At 43.1% G+C, this 23,354-nt stretch overlaps 1 protein-coding gene across 12 annotated transcripts in view; it reads right to left on the bottom strand.

Annotated features, from left to right (window-relative positions):
- The window catches only part of stxbp5b (syntaxin binding protein 5b (tomosyn)), a 52,142-nt gene that overhangs the window by 9,447 nt on the left and 19,341 nt on the right, over positions 1 to 23,354 (bottom strand). For 5 of the 12 annotated variants that reach the window (XM_054797751.1, XM_054797753.1, XM_054797755.1 and 2 more), the window contains 17 exons: positions 22,610 to 22,673; positions 19,769 to 19,852; positions 12,173 to 12,253; positions 11,356 to 11,479; positions 11,197 to 11,275; positions 9,246 to 9,400; positions 7,726 to 7,798; positions 7,283 to 7,430; positions 7,110 to 7,177; positions 6,993 to 7,033; positions 5,105 to 5,325; positions 4,676 to 4,863; positions 4,463 to 4,588; positions 4,225 to 4,376; positions 275 to 337; positions 128 to 184; positions 5 to 52 (listed from right to left, as the gene is read on the bottom strand). In XM_054797751.1, the coding sequence (XP_054653726.1) occupies positions 5 to 52; positions 128 to 184; positions 275 to 337; positions 4,225 to 4,376; positions 4,463 to 4,588; positions 4,676 to 4,863; positions 5,105 to 5,325; positions 6,993 to 7,033; positions 7,110 to 7,177; positions 7,283 to 7,430; positions 7,726 to 7,798; positions 9,246 to 9,400; positions 11,197 to 11,275; positions 11,356 to 11,479; positions 12,173 to 12,253; positions 19,769 to 19,852; positions 22,610 to 22,673 (1,772 nt within the window). Of the gene's footprint in view, positions 1 to 4; positions 53 to 127; positions 185 to 274; positions 338 to 2,756; positions 2,841 to 4,224; positions 4,377 to 4,462; positions 4,589 to 4,675; positions 4,864 to 5,104; positions 5,326 to 6,992; positions 7,034 to 7,109; positions 7,178 to 7,282; positions 7,431 to 7,725; positions 7,799 to 9,245; positions 9,401 to 11,196; positions 11,276 to 11,355; positions 11,480 to 12,172; positions 12,254 to 19,768; positions 19,853 to 22,609; positions 22,674 to 23,354 lie in introns of all 12 variants that reach the window. The other 7 variants (XM_054797752.1, XM_054797754.1, XM_054797763.1 and 4 more) reach the window with 5 other exon arrangements.

The following is a 23,354-nucleotide window of genomic DNA, read 5'->3' as shown; positions in this document are numbered from 1 at the left end:
GTACCAAAGTCATTGGCAATCGTCTTGGAAAAGCGTCTGCTTTTGTACTTCACTGGAAACAAGGTGCAGACAGGCGAATCACATGACTGCGGCCGTTCACGTGAACGGTTCAAACAAAATAGGGTACCCTTCTCTATGAACTTGGCCTTTCGGTCCTCGTCTGAATTGCAGGGCGAGGTCGATCCTGCGGTGTGTGATGGACAGCAAGCGTTCAACACAACAGACATCACATCACATCACGCTCGTCTCTTGAGGCAAAGTATTAGCAGCTCACCTGAAGTCGGCGACTTGCAACGCTCCTCGGAGGCGTTGGGCCCGTCGTTGGAGTCGCACAGCACTGTGGGGAGAACGGAAACAAAGCAGAATGAATGACGCCTGAACTCTAATTGACCTGTGCCAGGGCTGTTCTAACTGGCTTTTCATGGTCCGCAGAACATTCTAAAAACATACAGTGGTGAGGAAAAGTGTTTGCCCCCCTCCTGACTTATTTTTTGCATGTTTGTCATACTTAAATTAGCCAATGACAGCACAACTCAACACTTGATGCAGTTTTCAATGAAACCTTTTATTCTGAAGGGATAAAAACATCCAAAGCTACATGTCCTGTGTGAAAAAGTGATGGCTCCCTAAAGCTAATAAGTGGTTGGGCCCCCCTTAGCAGCAACAACTGCAATCAAGTGTTTGCCATAACTTGCAATGAGTCTCTTCCAGTGCTGGGGAGGAATTTTACACAATTGTTGTCATTCAGCCACATTGGAGGCTTTTCCTTGTGAAGGTCATGCCACAGCATCTCAATAGGATTCAGGTCAGGACTTGGACTAGACCACTCCTAAGTCTTCATCCATTCAGAGGTGGACTTGCTGGTGTGTTTTGGATCATTGTCCTGCTGCAGAACCCAAGTTGCTTTCAGCTTGAGGTCACCAACATTCTCCTTCAGCACAATTCATGCTTCCATTGATCACAGCAGGTCTTCCAGGTCCTGAAGACCATCACACTACCACCACCGTGTTTTACTCTTGCTATGATGTAATGGGACACACACCTTCCAAAAATGTAAACTTTTGAGTATTTTCCCAAAGGTCTTGGGGATCATCAAGATGTTTTCGGAGCCTTAAAGTTGTTTTTATTCAGCAGTGGTTTTGGTCTTGGAACCTGTTTTTGTCCAGTGTCTTTCTTATGGTGGAGTCATGAACTCTGACCTTAACTGAGGCAAGTGAGGCCTGCACTTCTTTGGATGTTGTTGTGGGGTCTTTTGTGACCTCTCGGCTGCGCTCTTGGGCTCATTTTGGTCGGCCGGCCACTCCTGGGAAGGTTCACCACCGTTCCATGTTTTGGCAATTTGTGGATAATGGCTCTCACTGTGGTTGGATGGAGTCCCAAAGCTTTAGAAATGACGTTATAACCTTTTCCACACTGATAGATCCCAGTTCATCTCTGTTAAGTTTTAAGGGGGGCCATCACTTTTTCACACAGGGACATGTACAGTCAAACCTGTCTTAACGGCCACCTGCCTATAGCAGCCACTGAAAAATCCCCCACGGAAAATGTACGTGTTATAGACCCTGTATATAGCGGTCACCTCGCTAACGTGGCCAGCGGCCACCCATTTCGTATCCCTTGGTCAATATGCCGACTCAAGTAGAAGCTTCATGCACAAAAAAGTTTGATTTTTTAATCAATGAAGCCGTCGTGTGTAGACTTTAATTACTGAGTCCTAGCTCAGTCACAATCATTCACAAGATCCACACAAACGGTCAGTTGTTCCACATAAAAAAAGCCATCTTCTTTGGAGCTTGTTGCAGACAGTGACACCGTTTATTTCCTGGTGTGAGACAATGTGCACTGGTCAATACTGTAATGCCGCTTGTTGTGGGGAAGGAGAGACTCACGTCACTGATGCACTTTAATCGCTTTTTTTTCCCCCCGCTTTATTAACAGCGGTTTTATCAACCTAGTAGTTCTTTACAACATTTATCTGCAGTCCCACAGTGCCCTCTACTGGTCAACATGTAACAGTATAATTACATGTATCTGCAAACACAAGCTTCTGATCACAGACATGTTAATATGTGCGCGCACAAATTCAAAATGGCCGCCAACCTGTCTATAACGGCCACTTTTGCCGTTTCCCTTTAGTGGCCGCTATAGACAGGTTTGACTGTATTAAGAGGAAAAATAGTTGTAATCCAACGGGTAAAAGTAATGTTATGAGAATATGGTAATATATTATTATTATTATTATTATTATTATTATTATTAAAAGTTCCATGACCTACGATATTTCTCATATGGAGCCAGAAGACGGCCATCAGGTTTTTGGCATTGGAAATAAATACTGTAAAAGTCTTCACATTCTGCCTTTTTGCTCCATTTTGTTGCTGTTTTGGTTTTTGTTGAATTTTCTGTTTACAATATGCTACGGGCCAATAAAAAACAAGCCTTGAGCCCCAAAAGGCCCTCGAGCTGCAGTTTGGACACCCCTGTTGTAGCTGAACCCAAACATTTGTGACGTGATGAGGGGAAACACCTGCATTGCATATTTTGGTCTGCAGACAACCTCGTGCTCTACTGGGCACCCGTCTTCTTTAAGCTATGCTAGTTGCTACAAGCTAACAGCTAAAGGAGTCCAACTATTACATCTGTTGGACACATGTCCCACACGGACACTCTAGAATGTAACGGGGCTGTAGAAGAGGATGGCAGTGGGGGTGCTACATCGACACTACCTCTGCAGGGGGCAAAAATAACCGACTTACTGACGTGGGATGAGCGTAGCTTTTTCACAGACTCTGAACACAACACGGAAACTCTGGACACGAAAGACGTCCCAGCGGGAATGTCTTTACAGACGGCCGTGAAAAGAGTGAGACAGACACATGTGAGCACGGGCTTCCTAAGAACACCATCATGAGGAGACAACACAACAAACTGCACACGCTGCTGCCAAGTCAACAGATGGTGTAGCTGCCAGCGCTGCCCCCTGTAGAGGGAGAGAAGCTACTGCAAGCTGCCGTCACGCAGAGTGCTTGCAGTAGGTCCTCAGAAACAGCAGAGTGCGCCTGTCATATATAGTACAGAATATTTGACCAGCGTGTTTGCAGTCAGTTCCAAAAAACAACAAAGTGCTCCGATCAAACTGAGGATCTTTGAGCACAATTTCTGCAGTAGGCCTTCAAAAACAGCAGGGTGCTCTTGTCAAATAGATAATTCAGAACTATTTTTGTAGTAGGTTCTTTAAAAGAGCAGAGTGCTGCTGTCATATAAGGGATCTTTGAGTAGCATTTTTGCAGTAGGTCCTTCTTAAAAACAGCTGAGGGCGCTTGTCAAATAATGAGACTTTGCTGTTTTTGAGGATCTACTACGAAAATGCTAGTGAAAGTGCTCTTGTCATTTAGAGGATCTTTGATTTATGTAGAACGACTAGTTAGCTCAGTATTTCGGGTCAACAGTCCAGAGCGATGGAGAGTGTGGAAAAGAGGTGAAGAAGCGTGTACAGGCAGGATGGTACGGGTGGAGAAAAGTGTCAGGTGTGATGTGTGATAGAAGAGTTTCAGCTAAAATGAAAGGAAAGGTGTACAAAACTGTGGTGTTGTTTGGTCTAGAGACAGTGTCCATGAGGAAAAGACAGGAGACAGAGCTGGAGGTAGAAGAGATGAAGATGCTGAGGTTCTCTCTGGGAGTGACCAGGAAGGATAGGATCAGGAATGAGTACATCAGAGGGACAGCACATGTTAGAGGTTTTGGAGATAAAGTCAGAGAGGCCAGACTGAGATGGTTTGGACATGTCCAGAGGAGAGATAGGGAATATATAGGTAGAAGGATGCTAAGTTTGGAACTGCCAGGCAGGAGGCCTAGAGGAAGACCAAAGAGGAGGTTTATGGATGTAGTGAAAGAGGACATGAAGGTAGTTGGTGTGAGAGAAGAGGATGCAGAAGACAGGGTTAGATGGAGGCAATTGATTCGCTGTGGCGACCCCTGAAGGGAAAAGCCCAAAGGAGGAGAAGAAGAACAACAACAACAACTAGTTAGCATTTGTGAAGGCATGTCAGAGCTTTGAAGAAGAAGAGTCAATACGGTCTTTAGCTTTCTGAAAATGCAATGCCAAGATCAAGTTTGACTGGAGACACTAGTATACGCAGATGGGACAGTGTGGACCAAGGGACAGCCAGGCAATGGGTAGAGTAACAAGTGAGGGTAGTAGCACGGCACATGACGGGAGCTGACCTCCAGAGGGCTGCCGGGCTTTGCGTGGGGAGCGAGGCTGCCTCTGGTAGGGCTCAGAGGGGCTGTAGAGCTCCGACGTGCCCAGGTTGAGAAGCAGTGTTTTCTGGAGGTAGTCCACCACAGCCAGACCGTTACTGTTCCCCAACACCACTCTGAAACGCACACACACACAACTCAGGAAGAAGATTCCAGATGTTTTATGTCATTTAGATCTCTTGGACGCCTGGAGACAACTTACAGTCCGTACGAGGAGTTTATGGCCAAGCTGGTGATCTGCTGAGGAGGCTCCCCGCTGACCCACACCAGCTGGATGACCAGCTCCACCTGGTAGCCCGGAGACTGCTTCAGCGCGGAGCCCCGCACCCTGCATAGAGGTGTCATGAGGATCGTTTACTGCAACTGCTAAGTAGCATGCAAGCTACGCAGCAAAACAATCAATCATTCTCCTTACTGCAGGCAGGGAATGTTGTCTCGCGACCCGTCTGAGGAGTTGCTGCCGGCGGAGGGCTGAGCGGCGGGCTCCGTCTCCTGGGGGCTAGGGGGCGCCCCCGCCGAGGCGGGCGACGTGGGGGTCTGCTCTCCTCCGGGGTCGGGTGAGTCCACGTCGCTCAGCTGGCACTGCAGGCGTACCTCCAAGAGCTAGGAAGACGTGAGGTAATGTGTCATCGTGGCATGTCATGCAAATATGGAGGATTTGACACGCCAGCCTTCACCAAAGACGTTAGGAAGTTACAATGAATGTCTGCTAATGATGGTTGGCAGGGTGTGCACCGACGCGCGCTGGCATGGCCGTGGAACCAGCACATCAATCTCTCCTCAGTCATGTCCTCGTTTGTTGTAATTCCTAAAACAGCCAGAAGGGGGCGACCACGCAGCTCACCTGCACGTCAGCGGCGCTGACCTCTTGCTTGCTGAATCTGTAGACGATGACGTGGGCTGACGCGCCGGCCACGCACAGCATCCTGCTCTCGGGGCACCAGCACAGCGTCTGGATGGCGAAGGGGTCCTCCTCCACGATGTCTGCAATGGCCCTCTCCTCCTTGGCGCGCGCCCGCTCAAACACCTTGGCAGTCTTCAGCTTGTACAGCACTTGCAGCATCACTTTTTTTTAGGGGGGGCGGGAGTTGAAAGAGTGGATGAGTTGTCATGGGGCAACAGAATACAACAAGGTGCATCAAGTATACGACGAAAACATCCTCTGATGGCACTGTAATGCTAATGCTAATGCTAATACTGTAATAATAATCCATCCATCCATTTTCGATATCGCTTCTTCCTCATTAGGGTCGCGGGGGCATGCTGGAGCCTATCCCAGCTGACTTCGAGCGACAGGCGGGGTACACCCTGGACTGGTCGCCAGCCAATCGCAGGGCACATATAGACAAAGAACCATTCACATTCACATTCATACCTATGGACAATTTAGAGTCGTCAATTAACCTCACCTGCATGTTTTGGAATGTGGGACCTGGAGAAAACCCACGCACACATGGGGAGAACATGCAAACTCCACACAGAAATGCCCAGGGGAGAATCAAACCCAGGTCTTCCCGATCTCCAAGCTGTTACTGTGTTGGCCAACGTGCTAACCACTAGACCACTGTGCGGCCCAATAATAATAATAATAATAATAATAATAATAATGATAATAAGAATAATAATAATGCAGGAGGTGCGGCCCAGCAGCCAGTCTAAAAATATCTGTTGCCCCCCTGACCCGACCCGGATAAGCGGGAGACAATGGAATGGAACAGAATGGTACATGGCTAATATTCAATTCTAACTTTCATTTTATTTGATGAAAATTATCTTGTAGCTACCGTATCTCTGGTCCGTGGAATATCGCCTAATATAACCTCACCTGCATGTTTTTGGAATGTGGGACCTGGAGAAAACCCACGCACACATGGGGAGAACATGCAAACTCCACACAGAAATGCCCAGGGGAGAATCAAACCCAGGTCTTCCCGATCTCCAAGCTGTTACTGTGTTGGCCAACGTGCTAACCACTAGACCACTGTGCGGCCCAATAATAATAATAATAATAATAATAATAATAATAATAATGATAATAATAATAATAATGCAGGAGGTGCGGCCCAGCAGCCGGTCTAAAAATATCTGTTGCCCCCCTGACCCGACCCGGATAAGCGGGAGACAATGGAATGGAACAGAATGGTACATGGCTAATATTCAATTCTAACTTTCATTTTATTTGATGAAAATTATCTTGTAGCTACCGTATCTCTGGTCCGTGGAATATCGCGCAATGTCCACGTTGAATACACAATGTGCGGTGTGTACGCACTTACAGTAACCCCTCATTAATCGGGTTTAATTGGTTCCAGACCCCACCGTAATAAGTGAATTTCCATGAAGTAGGATTCCTTATTTCTAAATGGAATGACTATTCTGGTAGTTAGAGCATAAAAGAACGGTTTACCAATACACTTTTAAATACACTTTTTAACATTATTAGAGCCCTCTAGACATGAAATAACACAGTGTAGAATACTGTATACAATCACAGCATCTTGGGTTTCATTTAGGCCAAACAAAAAAACACGTACATTTTGGACTAGTAACGGTTGTATAGAACACCAAATACAATGATTTGTTAGTAAATGGTGATAGAGTGAAGTGTCTCATTCAGGGTTGACATCTAGTTTGACTTAGCTCATGTGCTGTGAAGAGCACACTGCACATGTATTTGTGGCTAGTCTATTTATGTTTGTGAACAATTAAAGCTCAAGCCAACGAGTACTTACATGCAGACGCATCCCAAAACTTAATGGAGCCATCGGCGTGCCTATTGATGGACAAACAGCATCAGCATGAACCATCTTTTATCTTATGTGTTCATATGTGGATCATAAATGGCTCACCCCGTGATGATAATCTCTGGGTAACTTTGTGTGCCCTGACCCCAGTTTCCCCCACTGATGGGCCACTCCTGGACACACGTAAGACAGGCAGCGTGAAATCAACATGTACATGTACATGTATGTTCTTAAAGGTCCAAAGGCGTAACAGCAACATGCAGCAGACAGAGGCTCACCTTCTTGCTGAAACCTTGCCTCTTCTGCCGGCTGCCGACGGAGTAAAGTGCAGGGATAAGTTCGGCTGGGCAGTCTGCAAAGTACTCGCAGCAGGTCACCGGGGACTCGTGGATGGTGAGGGGATACGGGTTCTCAAATATGGGGTACCTGTCAGGAGAGAGACATGCTGATGCTGATGTTTTTCAAATAACATAACATTTATACTGACCTTTTCCATAATATTAACCATATTTCTATCTTTTAATAACATTAAACAAATACATGTTTTACTTTATAAAATTATTCTATTAGATACTTGAAATATTGGGTACATTTGTATATATCCAGATATGGGTTTTAGCCCACATCGCCCAACCCTAACGTCAAGTCGACAGCCCTTTTAGCTCGATGGCTAGCGCTCTCAACTCTCCCAGGGGGGCTAAACCAAGCGGGTTACACTCACCCAATCTGTCCGAGGTCAATGAGGACTAAATCCCTCTCCAGGAGGACCACTACTGCGTAAGGCTCCTGAAAGTCTGCAAACACCACAAAGCATCAGTGCCTGGTTGTACACAAGTACAACGTACCCCACCAGGCATCCTCCCACAATCTGTTAAGTGGGCAGCAGCGCCGTCACGCACCTACGATGTCTTCTGCAGTTGTTAAATTCTTACATTAAAATGGACTCTAAAACGTATAAAATGATCATTTCACATGCATAAAACAATTCAGAATGCACATAAATGACAAATGAAGGGAGACACTTGAACATTTAAGCCTACTTTTACCTTCACTGAAGACGTGTTGGTTGCCAAAGACACAATGCGGCAGCGAGATCAACACCTTCTCTGTCAAATGCTGGCACGTCCAACTTTCTTTGGCTCCATTTTGGGTTATTAAGATGAGAAACACTATTGAGGTCAAGGCAACACTTAATGTTTAATGCTTGTAATTACAGTTAACAAGCTTCTTCTTATATGAATAAGAGGATATATTAAATGCTTATTGGCATTCATTAGCTTACTAATATAAAGGTCTTATTAACTAGAAGGGCTACTTGTTAAGGCACCTTAATATAAAGTGTGTTGGTGTCCGTTTTGATCTCGCTGTCACGTCGTCTTTAGCAAAAGGAACCTTAAATCTTCATTTATCCCCTTCATTCATCCTTTATTGTTTTCTGCATGTCAAACTACAATTGCAAAACTATTCCCACTATTCAACTTTTCCCACCCAGAAAAAGGTAAGCAAGTGCAGGTCTTCTGATAAATGAGTCATTCTCCACTCTTCACTCTCCACTCTTCATGAAGACATAATAGGCTGACTGTGTATCAAAACAGGCTATTTAGAACACAAGCCAAGACATCCTTTGTAAAAATGTATGCTCATCAGCAGCTGCGGCCACCAACCGCCTAGCCCTCCAGGCATGACATAACACCCCTATAGTCACCTTTACACTCCTATTAGCCAATATAGTAGAAATAAGAGAAAATCAGACATTTGGGACGTAAATAAGACATAATGTGGACTCAGGCTTGTTAGCATTGGGAGAGCTCCTTGCTGTTGTTTTTCTGCAGTACTTCCTGAGGTGGCTAATGTGTCATCAGTGTAACATTAGTGACACCTAGTGACCAGTGTAGAATACTACATATCATCACAACGTCTTCGAATGAGTCTTCTGAATACCTTATGTTTGTATTTTACTTCATTTAGACATTTTACGCTTGAAAATGCTTCACTTAGGCCAAAAAAATACATTTGCTTTAATATGTTTTGTTTTTTCACTAATAATAGGTCAACCATGGAACAGAATGATTTATTAGCTCGTTTAAAAAAAACTTGATACTGTGAAGCCACAAAATTCAAAGCGCAAAGTGGCGCGGGACTATTGTGCTAAGTTTCACTTTTGCAACGGCGGTGCGTTCAAGGACCGTCAAACAAGCACTTGTGGGGAAAAAACATGATCAGTAAAGCATAAAGACAAACCGTTTGGATATGGCGTTTCACACAGCGTGAGGAAGTCCACGATGGGGAAGTCCATCTCCAGGACGGCGGTGCTCTTCCCGTGCATCACGGTCAGACAGGCCCTCCTCCCCACCGTGTCGTAGGACAGTCCTCCCGACAGAACCATGAAGGGGTCCCTGGATTCGGGGGAAACACGCTGATATTTCATTTGCTCATTTGGTGCATCTGAGATCAAACTCTTCGCTGGTGAACGGGCATTGAGGGACGCCAATTTTGACTGTTGCACCTTGTATGGAGACACACGGACCCCGTAAACGCTCTGATTCTTTACCGAGCAAAGTGCTGAGTCAGCATTAATATCACCGGTGAATCGACTGTGAACAAGAGGTGTTCCAATTCCATATTGGCATCAGCCACAGAATAATATGGGATTACATGATATTATATATGCAACGTCACAATCCCAAGTGAAAAAGTTGCATTTGGACACCCCTACTGGAAACAACGTTCACATTTTAAAGCGCATGCAGAGGTAGATCAAGCTGCTGGACGCTGACTGCTCATGATACTTCAAACACAGCTACTGCCATCTTGTGGCGTTACCTTAAAAATATCGATACCGTCTTTTCAGACTAAGTCGCGAAGCCGCCATCAGTCAAATAATGCGTCCAATGACGTCCACTACAACAACAAGCTGAATACCGTAACACCCCAGCAGTTATTCTACGACACAAGAGCATGGTGAACATTTAGCTAAATGAGCTAAATGAACATAACAAGCCAGTGAGTCCAAAAAGAAAGACACAAGCTCACCAAGCTCCCGATCTCATTCCACATCACTGAATCACTGCCTACAGCGCACCCTTGTGGCTGTGGCCAGTAGGGTTCACAATTAGCGGTTAAAACGTGTGTGTGTGTGTGTGTTATAATATGATATATAAGTCGCAGGACCAGCCAAATACACCACATCAGGAGGTTGGCTACAGCCACAATGTTTTCTGGACCATAATTATTTCCAGACGTCAGCAGCCATTTGCCTTTGTTGACCGTGCACCCGGCGACTATCGGAGAGGCGGCGTTTAGCTGAATAGTGAATTGGAGCCTTGCGGTTCTTCTAACGGGAATATGGCAGTCCCTCGTTCATCGTGGTTAACTGCTTCCAGACCCGACCGTCATAAGTGAATTTCCGAGAAGTAGTATTTCTTCTTTAGAAAATGGAGGCTAGAATACTTGCTTACCACCATGAACATCATTAGAGCCCACTAGACATGAAATAACACCCCTATAGTTACCTTTACACTACTATCAACCAATACAGTAGACATAGTAAGAGAAAATAAGACATAATATAAGACTAAATAACAAAAAGACGAGTGCTCATGTGTGTTCCCTAGGAGAGCAGTCAGTGGTGGACAGGTTATGGCTGCAACAGTTTCTTCGGGATTTTTATTAGGGATGATTGTGCCTGTTGTGAGATCATTCCAACCTGCAATAAAAGCTTTTTGTTCTGGTGATCATGTCTGGTGCTCGTGTGTCTCACCCAACATTACAGTAACATTACTGACACCTAGTGGCCAGTGTAGAATACTACACAGCATCACAGCGTCTTTGAATGCCTTACATTTATTTGTATTGGACTTAATTTAGCCATTTATATGTTTCATCTAGGCATAAAAACACCTAAGACTTGCTTTGACTAATAATAGGTCCTATTCAGGTACGAAACAGCATGACTTATGAATGAAGATAGAGTAAAGCCGGAAAGACATCAATCCTGTGTTTCAGGTCCGCAAAACTGACTGTCCTGATAATCTCTAATATTTCCACAGCGTTTCAGCCAGCCAGACAGTGCAAACCACACACACACACACACACACACACACACGTGTGAATAGAATAACAGGAAAGGCTGCTTTCAGGACAGGATGTGGACACGGGGAAGGCGAAGGGTGGGCGGGGCCATGGCACTTACCCAGCCCGTGTTGTTTTGTACTCCACCTTGAGGATGGGCTTGCATGGCTCCGGCTTCTTGCCATCCTTGGGCTGCTTTCCTGGAGGAGGCGTGAGACATGACATCATGTGATGAATGCATCACACCGCGTGTGTTTACATAATGCAAGTGTGCTCCCACCATGCGGCGTGATGATCTGTGCGGGCTTGGCGGGGGCTCGTATATTCCATGTGGTCAGAGTGCCGTCCGAGTGGCTGCAGACAAACTGTTTGCCTTCGTGGTGCCAGGCGACCGAGTGGATGGCCTGGAAGTGTGAGAAAACGTCAACAAATCTGTCTCCTGTGCATTTTTTGCATCCTGCGTTCACCGCCGTCCACGCCGTGCTTCCGCAACGACACCTTGCACGCGGCGGCGGCGCGACCCCGTTGCAGCCGGTTTGCGGTGGGCTTGAGTTTATTTGCCGCCGTGCGGCGACTCTCCCTCACAATCACACTAACGAGGCGTAAATAACACTGGGGGCGTTAATCCGCCAAACTGGTGCCAGAGTTTTTCCACTTTCTCACGTCGACGCTTGCGTAACATCGCTCACGATGGCGAGATGATGACATGGCACCGGGTTCTGCTCGGAAAGCTAATTCAGGAGAAATCTTAGTATTTGGAAGAATTGCACTGTGGGAAGTTGAGTGTTCTAGTTCTGTGCAGGCAGCGGTGTCTCTCTAATGTCTCTCTTCTGTCTGCACCGCCCATTGTCTTCTGCGTCCTGATTGGCTGTAGACCAATCAGTCTCCTTCCTGTCGTCACTTGTTGCGGTCATGGCTAGCAAACTAGCTAACCATGTGAGCTGCTTGCTAAACGCCAATACTGTAAGCAATAGAAGAGACAGAAGCAGCTAACCCTGTGAGGAAAATACCACCCCATGAGCAATATGTTTTAACAGCCATACAAAAATGCTACAGCCGAACAAAGAAGACCGTGGAGCTCTTGTGTTAGTGCTCACCAGGAAGCGTCTCGAGCGACAGAAGGTGCCATCTTTGCTCCCTTCTTTGACTTCCTGGATGCCCTCCTGCAGCAATAGACCCTGTAGCAGTGGTGAAATGACAGGTAGTACTTCCATCGTCGTAGTTTGTTATAGTTGCGTGTTCAGCCAGCACATAGGACCGCGTACGCCGGGAGGAAGGGACTGCTTAAACTGCTTTGGGACTTTTGGTAGTTAGTGCTATCTTGCCAGGTGCTAGCATGTTTGCTAATTGGCTCATGTGTGAATGCTCAATGATACACGGCACAGCACGCTAGCAAACACCGGGCCAGAGTCCGTCATTTCCAGCAGGAACTTTGTACTTTTATTTTTATGTGTGCTTTTCATTGGAGTGTTTTTATTGTTTATGGCTATGATTGTGATTTTTATTTGGTTTGGTTTTGGTTTGGTTTGGTTTAGTTTATTTGAACATGAAGGTTCCAATGGAATACATCTCATGAATCATTTTTTCACAGTTCCACATGTCCAAAAGGAGTAGGAAGAAGCAAAGCTTATTTAATCCTACCCCCCATCCATTCCACATCTAGTACAGTACATATTATTCACTTCCTGCATTCCATCTCATGTTTTATATGATAATCAGAATAATAATTCATAATAGATAACAGTAAGACCTATATACACATATACATATATATATATATATATATACACACACATATACATACATACACACACACATATATATATATATATATATATGATATATATATATACACACACACACACATATATATATACATATATACATACATATATACATATATATATACATATATATACGTATATACATATATACACATATATATACACGTATATACATATATACATACATACATACATACATACATAATTAAAGGAACACTTGGAAAACACATCAGATCTAAACTGGAGGAATAATGATGTTGAATATGTTTCCTGATAATAAGTGGGTGATGTATTAGTAACAAAATGATGCCACATCATTTGATAGAAATGAAAATGATCACCCTATAGAGGGGGGAAATCAAAGACACCCCAAAAATGAAAGTGAAAAAATTATGCAGCACACTGGTCCATTTTGTTAAAATGTCATTGTAGCAACTCAAAATGATTCTCAGTAGTTTGTGTGGCCCCCACGTGCTTGTACGCATGCCTGACAACGTGGGGGCATGCTCCTAATGAGACTACGGATGGTGTCCTGGGGGATCTCCTCCCAGATCTGGACCAGGGCATCCATGAGCTCCTGGACAGTCTGAGGAGCAACCTGGCGGCGCCGGATGGACCTAAACATAATGTCCCAGAGGGGTTCTATTGGGTTTAGGTCAGGTGAACGTGGGGGCCAGTCCATGGTATCAATTCCTTCATCCTCCAGGAACTACCTGCATACACTAGCCACATGAGGTCGGGCATTGTCGTGGACCAGGAGGAACCCAGGTCCCACTGCACCAGCATAGGTTCTGACAATGGGTCCAAGGATTTCATCCCGATACCTAATAGCAGTCAGGGTGCCGTTATCTAACCTGTAGAGGTCTGTGCGTCCTTCCAGGGATATGCCTCCCCAGACCACCACTGACCCACCACCAAACCGGTCATGCTGAATGATGTTGCAGGCAGCATAACGTTCTCCACGGCATCTCCAGACCCTTTCACGTCTGTCGCTTGTGCTCAGGTTGAACTTGCTCTCATCAGTGAAGAGCACAGGGCACCAGTGGTGTAGTTGCCAATTCTGGTGGTCTATGGCAAATGCCAATCGAGCTCTACGGTGCTGGGCAGTGAGCACAGGGCCCACTACAGGACGTCGGGCCCTCAGGCCACCCTCATGGAGCCTGTTTCTGATTGTTTGGTCAGAAACATTCACACCAGTGGCTCTGGCAGCGCTCATCCTTTTCCTCCTTGCACAAAGGAGCAGATACCGATCCTGCTGAGGGTTGAAGGACCTTCTACGGCCCTGTCCAGCTCTCCTGGAGTAACTACCTGTCTCCTGGAATCTCCTCCATGCGTCCAGGTACCGCAGTGATGCCCTGGTCCAGATCTGGGAGGAGATCCCCCAGGACACCATCCGTAGTCTCATTAGGAGCATGCCCCCACGTTGTCAGGCATGCGTACAAGCACGTGGGGGCCACACAAACTACTGAGAATCATTTTCAGTTGCTACAATGACATTTTAGCAAAATGGACCAGTGTGCTGCACCATTTTTTCACTTTCATTTTTGGGGTGTCTTTGATTTCCCCCCTCTATAGGGTGATCATTTTCATTTCTATCAAATGATGTGGCATCATTTTGTTACTAATACATCACCCACTTATTATCAGGAAACATATTCAACATCATTTTTCCCCCAGTTTAGATCTGATGTGTTTTCCAAGTGTTCCTCTCATTTTTTTGAGCAGTGTATATATATATATATATATATATATATATATATATATATATATATATATATATATACACATACACACACACACACACACACACACACACACACACACACACATTATTAATAATAATAATAATAATAATAAATAAATGATTTAAATAAATATGAATAAAGAACAAAACTTTTTTTTTTTTTAAACAAAACAAACAAAAAAACAAGCATGACAGAACAATCAATGTGATGATCAACACTCTTCTGCCTTGTGTTTAGCGAATGTCAACTGCTTGTATTGTTTATGAATGTGCTCATCTCTGTACATTGTTCGAGTTCCTTGCTCAATCCGTTCCATAATTTAATTCCACATACAGAAATGCTGTGGGTTTTTAGCGTAGTTCTGGCATATAAATGTTTTAGGTTTAATTTTCCTCTAAGATCATATTTCTCCTCTCTGATAGAGAAATACTTTAAGATTTTTGGGTAACGAGTTCTTATTAACTTTATACATTATTCTAGCGGTTTGAAAGTGTACTAAATCTGCAAATTTTAATATCTGTGATTTTAAAAATAGAGGGTTTGTATGTTGTCTATACTTGGCATTATGAATGATCCTCACCCATCTTTTTTGCAATACAGTGAGTGAGTGAAGATTGCTTTTGTAATTATTACCCCATATCTCCACACAATACATTAGATAGGGTAATATTAAGGAATAGTAAAGAGTGTGGAGTGATTTTTGATCCAAAAGATATTTTGCTTTATTCAATATTGAAATATTTCTCGCCACCTTTTGTTGTATATTTAATATGAGATTTCCAACTCATTTTTTCATCTATTATGATCCCCAGGAATTTATATTCTTCCACTTCTTCAATGTCCACGCCATTAATTTGTATTTGATCGTACGTATCCCTTCTGCTATTTCCAAATAGCATTATTTTAGTTTTACTTAAGTTCAAGGATAATCTGTTCCTGTCAAACCATGACTTCAAAATAACCATTTCATCCTTGACCTTTTTAATGAGTTCTTGTGTGCTTTCACCAGAACAAAAAGCGGTGGTATCATCCGCGAATAACACCAATTTTAAGTCCTTTGTTACTTTACAAATGTAATTGATGTACAAATTAAACAGTTTTGGTCCCAGTATGGACCCCTGGGGTACTCCACACGTGGTGTAGAAACTCCCAGATGTGTATTCTCCTAGCTTTACAAATTGCTTCCCCCTTGCTATGTAACTTTTAACCCAATTCAAAACTAATCCTCTAATTCCGTACCTTTCTAATTTTGAAATTAAGATATTGTGATTAATTGTATGGAAGGCTTTTGTCAGATCCATGAATACAGCTGCTGCACATCTTCTGTTGTCTATAGCAGTAGTGATTTCCTATGTGATTTCGATTAGTGCCATAGAAGTTGAAATGTTGGCTCTGTAACCATATTGACTGCTAGCAAATAATTCATTCTTATTAATAAATTTGTCCAACCTATTATTAAATAGCTTCTCCACAATTTTACAGAATTGTGGTAACAAGGAAACTGGCCAATAATTTGTAAATTGGTGTTTGTCTCCTTTTTTGAAAATTGGAACCACCTTGGCTGTTTTCATTTTGCTTGGAAATATTCCAGTCTGAAAAGATAAGTTACTAATATATGTTAACGGGTCTACAATCTCATTGATTACCCTCTTGTTTCCATTTCCATTCCATGACAATCAGTTGATGTTTTAGCCTTAAAATGTTTAACGATGTCAGTAATCTCCTTTTTTTGGTTACAGCAGTGAGAAACATTGAATTAAGATTCCTATCAATGATATCATTCCCTTCATCAATTGTGTCTTGTTTTTAGAATTTCTTCTTCCAGTTTTGGTCCAATATTTACAAAGTAATGGTTGAACATTTCAACTACCTCCTTCATGTCATTCCTGTTAGCGTTTCCAACCATGAAATGGTGGGGGTAGTCTGCTTTCTTAATGTTGTTCTTTATAACACTATTTAAGATGCCCCAAGTTGCTCTCATGTTATTTTTGTTCTTATCAAGTACATGGCTATAATATTCTCTCTTACACGCTCTCAAGATAGTTGTCAGCTTATTTGTAAATTTTATACTTTTGTTCTGCTTCTGTAGTTTGTTGAATGATGAATGTCCTGTATAATGTATTCTTCTTCTTACAGGCGTTTTTTTAGTCCTTTTGTCATCCATGGCTGCTGGTTTTTCTTTTGCTTCTTGGACTTTTCTTGCCAGGGACAGTTCTTATGGTAGAGCTCCATATAAGTACCAAGGAAGCTGTCATATGCCTCATCCACATCTGTTGCACTGTAGACACTCTCCCAACTTTGTTCTTCTAGATCTTTCCTGAAGGCACAGATGCTGTCCTCTGTACGCAATCTTTGAAAAGTCTTTTATGCCTGCACCTGTCTTTTCTTATAATGTTCATTGTAAATTGTGAACACTGGAAGATGATCACTGATGTCACTAATTAGCAGGCCACTGATGGTGTTGTTGTCAAAGTCATTGGTGAATATATTATGGATAAGGGTGGCACAGTGCTCTGTTATTCTGCTTGGTCTAATGATTTTAGGATCATAGGAAACTCAAACTATACATTGTATAGTATACATTGTATCTGTGAAGTTGTCTATTTCCTTGCACTTGTGTGGGTTCAGAAGGTCAATATTGAAGTCTCCACATATAAAAATAGTTTTTTGACCTCCTGTATGTCTGTAAACGTTGTCTTAATCCAATCCTCAAACATTCCAATCTTTGACTTTGGAGTTCTATACACACAACTTATTAACCTAATTTTTGTTTTTTTCTTTACAGATTTCAATTGTTATACATTCTAAAATGTTATCAATGACAAATGACTTATTTTTTACCATTTTGTAGTTCAGATGTTTGTCCACGTATACGGCCACACCTCCTCCATTTGCATTGTTCCTGTTTGCACTCATCATTTCATATCCTTCCAGCTCAAAGTCCATTCCTTTGTTGGCATTGATCCAAGTTTCTGAGATTGCTATAACTTTGAAAGGTTCTTTGAATTGATACAAATATTGTTTAATATTAGTAAAGTTTGCGTTCAAGCTTCTGCTGTTTATGTGTATGATGGATAACTTGTCGTCATTGATGAAGCTGTTGTTGTATTGCTCCTCCGTATAATAACGGCAGTCGTTTGTAATGTGAGAGAAAACATTTAAGTCCGGATCAATATCTTTTTCCATATCCAAGTGTTTGTGATCTGTAAAGTAAAAAGTGTCCAATTGTAGATTTTCTTGTAGCATATTGAAGCTGTTTTCTTCCATGTTGGGAAACCTCAATATCTTTCTAGGTCCTTGATGTCTTTGACAACAAAAACTCTGGCCTCTGGTCCTCCATTTGCTTTGATGAAGATTGCAGGTTGCACTCCATGTTCCTTGAATCTTTCCTTGCTTCCTCAGATCACGTGCTTTCTTTGCAATCTCAGCATTGCGCTTGGTCAGGTTGTCATTCATGTAAACATTTGTTCCTTTCAGCTTCTTTCCCTGTTTCAGCAGAGCAACCTTGTGTTTCCTATTAGTGAATTTGACGATGATGACGGGTGTAGTACGGTTCCTACCATACAGTGGGATGCAAGTATCAATAGATTGGATGTCAACATCCACCTTCTTTGATTGCAAAAAATCAACAACTTGTTGCTCTGTTGAGGCAACATCCATTTCATCTGGTATTCGCCACTGCTCTGGCATAGGACCTTGGTTTGATTGGAAGTCCCGTCACGACCACGTCATTCATTCGTGTGTTCTGATCCATGTCATCTATGGTGTTTTTCAGCTGCTCAATGATTTTATCTTTTTCTTCACCTTTCTTTTTGAGAGTGGCTCCCAGTGCAGCATAACGTTCCTGTAATTGTTTATTCTCCACTCTCAGACATTGCGTTTCCTTCCTTAATAACCCCACATCATTTTGCAATGCTTTATTCTCTGCTCTCTGACCTTGAACTTCCTCTCTCATACCTTGCATTTCTCTTTGCATGACATGGTTTTTCGCCACTCTTTTCCATTAAGCTTCCTTCTTGCTTTTTTGTGCGGTGTTTAACCTTCTGTAAGGCTCTCGCTGTTGCTTTATCTATATTTCCACTCAGTTGTGTCATCTGATTAACCGTGTCATCCTTGTTGTGTCTCGGCGGCGGTTGTGGTACTAAATGAGCACCTCCGGTTGTCTCAGGAATCTGTTCTAGATCGACATCTTCCGTATATATGACTGAATCTGGAGTACTTTGACCAGAACTGCTAGAGCCACCGCTTGTTGCGCTTCCTCTCCCTCGAGCCTTTGACACTGTTACTGTTGCTTGGCAACGCCGTCAGTTAGCCGTTGGCTTGTGGTGTAATGCCTTCGGTGATTAATATTCGTTATAACAGCGAGTTTGTATCTCACCAGTCCTCGTGGGCCGGAAAAAGCTGCACAGGATAACTCCAAATGTTATAAAATCCGGCTTCGTGTGCAGCTGTCAAACCGCGGCTAGCATGAAAGCTTGCCTTTAACGGCTGTCAGCTCCACCTGATTGTCTCTTTTGGTGAGTTTAGTCCACTCGCAGGTCCGAATTGAGGCAGAAGTCTCAGCACTCACTTGCAAAGTTGTAATCACAAGTTGTGATCACGAACTGTGTTCACCAAAATTGCAAAAAGTTTAAAACTCCGGTAATAGTGGACGGAGCTTTTCCGTGAGCGTCCTTTCCATACAACAGGAAGTGGCGTTAAGTGCAATTTTTGCATAAGAGTTCATTTTATTTTCTTCTTTTTTTGTTGTTTGTTAATTTATTATGTTGAATTTATTTTATTTAAAAGCTCTTGACATTCCAACTATATATGTTATGGTGTTAAATACTTGAGAGAAATTAAAGTTTATGGCTTTTGATACGATGCCACTTTTTAATCATTAAATTCATGACAAATTGCTCCCAAAATAATGTTGCCAATAATATGGTTTATCGGCAATAATTGGAAGGACGATTATCGTCCAGCCATATTCGCTATTGTGACAGGCCTCATGGAAGTCCATGCCAATGGAAGACACGCCCCAGGAGGCCGGAGATTCCTCCACTGCTTATCTGTCAGGCTTTCCAGCTCCCTTCTCGTATTTCTGGTTTCGTGACAGTGGCGCGATGACAGCAAACCTCCAAGGAACAAAACAGGAAAGGAAATAACAACAACAATGCCTTACCTCATCGTAATTGTAGCGGTAGTCAGCCTTTTTGGACTTCAAGTCCCACAACACCACCACCCCGCACTCAAATCCGATCAGGAGCTGCAGGAAGAAGACATTCTGCTGCATTATACGGCATATGTCACCTTTTTTCTTGAATTTTACAGCCAGCGGATGACCCTCGTACCAATGTACCAACAGGTGTTACACACATTCATTCGTGGCAGCCCATCACCCATACATTTGGACCGCCACAAAAAGATGTGGTGACTAACGCAGGTTTTTCCAGCGGGGGCCACATAGCGACAAAAGGAAGGATGTTTGTCACTTGTAAACTCATGTAGATATGATACGCATATTGAGGGCTGCAGCTGTGGAAGGTTTTAGCTTACAAAATGAAAACGACAATTCCATTAAAATATTTGTGCATACTTAAAGAGCAATTTTAAATTCATAAGAGAAAATAAAATATTTCACTCAATAATATAAGATAATTTCTTCAATTGAGTGTGTTTTCCTGCATGGTGGTGCTTCTGGACGTGCATCTACAGTACATGAATGCATGAGAAGAATCACTGAATGGAATATGACATGATGCTGATGGCTGTGCGTTTATAAATCCTGAACTTAGACAGGCTGACTAGAAATAAGACGAATATCCTTTAGAAGATATGTCGTTTTTGAAGTGTTCAAAGTAAAATGAAGACACCTTCTCACAACTAAGTGCGTGAGACACACACTTCCTTGTTCCCTGACACGGTATTGTCTGCTAGAAATGAGCAGCTACTGATATATCTGAGGTATACTTTTGGAGTGTTAAGTTGCTGTGTGGTGAATTTAGTGTTCACAGTAAGACGACACTGTGAGTCGGACTTTTCTCTTGTTATACTGGTATATACCATGACCTCCTGCCATTTCCAAAGGGTCGACAAGCTCGCTATGAGTGCACTGATAGCTGGTGATTGGCTCCTGCCAAAGAAAAAGCTACAGTTTCCTCACTGACTCGCAAGAGGGACAGTATTTAAACAATTAGTAGCAGTTCCAAAGCAAAGAGATGTCGCTCGTTTGGAATTTGGTCATAAATTAGCCACATAGCTGTATAAGCCACAGGGTTCCAAGTTTAAGAAGGAAGTAGCAGCTTACGCACCCAAAATGACAGAAATATCATCTTCACTCTTTTTTGTTTTTATTTTGTACATATTTCAACTTTCTCTGTAAATGTTCTTGTATTATGACTTAATTCCCAGAACATTTGGGCTTCTCATGAAATGCGAACTTTTTCAGTAATCTAATTTTTTTTTAAAACATAACTACAGTCAAACCTGTCTTAGCGGCCACCGGTATAGAACGGCCACTGAAAAAATCCCCCCGCAGAAAATGTACGTGTTATAGGCCCTGTGTATAGCGGTCACCTCGCTAACGCGGCCACCCATTTTGTATCCCTTGGTCAATATCTGACCGCATATAGCGGCCAAAATGCAGACTCAAGCAGAAGCTTCATGCACGAAAAAGTTTAGTTTTTTTAATCAATGAAGCCGTCGTGTGTAGACTTTAATTACTGAGTCCTAGCTCAGTCACAATCATTCACAAGATCCACACAAACTGTCAGTTGTTCCACATAAAAAAGCCGTCTTCTTTGGAGCTTTTTGCAGACAGTGACACCGTTTATTTCCTGGTGTACACTGGTCAATACTGTAATGCCGCTTGTTGTGGGGAAGGAGAGACTCACGTCACCGATGCACTTTAATCACTTTATTAACAGCGGTTTATTAACCTAGTAGTTCTTCACAACTTTTATCCGCAGTCACACAGTGCCCTCTAGTGGTCAACATGTAACAGTACAATTACATGTATCTGCAAACACAACAAGCTTCTAATCACAGACATGTTAATATGTGCGCGCACAAATTCAAAATGGCCGCCAACCTGTCTATAACGGCCACTTTTGCCGTTTCCCTTTAGTGGCCGCTATAGACAGGTTTGACTGTACTTTGTTTTGTTATCCTTTATTTCATATTTTTACTCGAGTAAATCATATTAAAGTTTAATCTTGTGAAGTTGTGACTTTTGTTCTCATTAGAATACAACTTCCTCATAATATTTTGGCTGTATTCTTGCAAAATTACACCTCCAGTTTTCCTGTTCCATCCATCCATTTTCTATGTCGCTTATCCCACGAGGGTCACGCGAATGCTGGATGAATTAGATTTTTTTTAGAATGTGCTGCGGGACCCCAGGCCGCACTTTGGATACCCCCGCTGTAATGCATACCCCCCCCAGTGGTATGCAAATTGTCATGGCGGTATGTAAATAAAAATGAAAAAGAACGAGACTACATTGGTGCGTGAAATCCTGACACCCAGCCCAGAGTTACGCAGTGAGCTTGAACATCTCATCGTGGAAGGAAGCAGGCAGACAGAGTGCACTGCATGAACAAATACGTGTTGGTATTTAAGAATTCTTCAATGATTACGTCATTAAAATAAATGACTAGAATAAATACAACTCATTGACATATCAATAAGCAATAATTCAGAGTAGTATGTTTTATTGTGGTTTATGTTTGTTTTAAGTGTGCAGGAGTTGTGTGTGTGTGGAGGGGGATGAGGGGGTACATGCACTCAGACTCAGTCATGCTTGTGACATAAAAACAGAAAAACACACGAAGAGAAGGGACAGAAGAAAGTTCTTGTGCATTTCTAAACCTACAGTATGTGTTTTGCTTTTCATGGTTTTTTTGCGTCCCACAGCGCCCAGAAAAATGACTTGCACGTGTGACACGGCACGTTATGCAAATTAGACGCCCAACCCCCCCCGTCCATCACAAATAGATTGCAGTCCTGTGGGAAACAGTGTTACCTTTCCTTCGTCCATGGGGTTATCACTGATGTGCACCACGGGCCCTGGGTGTGTCTTGGTGGATCTGTGCAAGGTTGAGGGAGGAGGAAGAAAAACAATTAACACTTGTTGCATTCTGCTGACAAACATGCACGACTCACCACAAACACGCTAACGACGTTAAAGGAACACGAGGAAGCATGTAGACTAGAAAGCCCTACAGACAGACGTGAGGTTAGCAGCCTTCCTTTCCTTCCTTTAGCCGTCGAAAAAAAAACATGCAGAAGCTGCTGGATGGCCAATTGGGGGGAAAAAAATCACCAAATTTAAGAGCGAGATGTGAGAAAGTGCCACAGAGAACGGAGGCGGTCACATGAGGGTCCAGGAGACATTACAGCGTATGGAGATGGCATCGCCGTGGCAACAGAGTGAGGGCCTCAGACAGAAAAGAGCGGGCACGGCTTGCAGAAAGTGTCGCTGCCTGCCTGTGCTGTCCGGCTTCACTTGCTAATGATCTCATTGCTGCTGATGAGTCGATACATTTGCAGGCATGGATGTCCAATAGCAACTCCCCACCACCACAACACGCATTGATAGCAGGAATAACATATCATTGGATACCACGGATACGATACCCACAAAATGAACACATTTACACAACATAGGCCCCTTGACATCATTCATCAGTTTGGCTTAAATGTCATATATTATATACATAATATACATTGTTCCATTTTTGAAAGCAAACAGTAAAATTGTAAAAATG

The sequence above is a fragment of the Dunckerocampus dactyliophorus genome, chromosome 13 (genome assembly GCF_027744805.1).
Source record: "Dunckerocampus dactyliophorus isolate RoL2022-P2 chromosome 13, RoL_Ddac_1.1, whole genome shotgun sequence".
In the NCBI taxonomy this organism is placed as follows: Eukaryota; Metazoa; Chordata; class Actinopteri; order Syngnathiformes; family Syngnathidae; genus Dunckerocampus; species Dunckerocampus dactyliophorus.
Note: the sequence above shows the minus strand (reverse complement) of the source record. Positions and strands in the feature narration are given on the sequence as shown.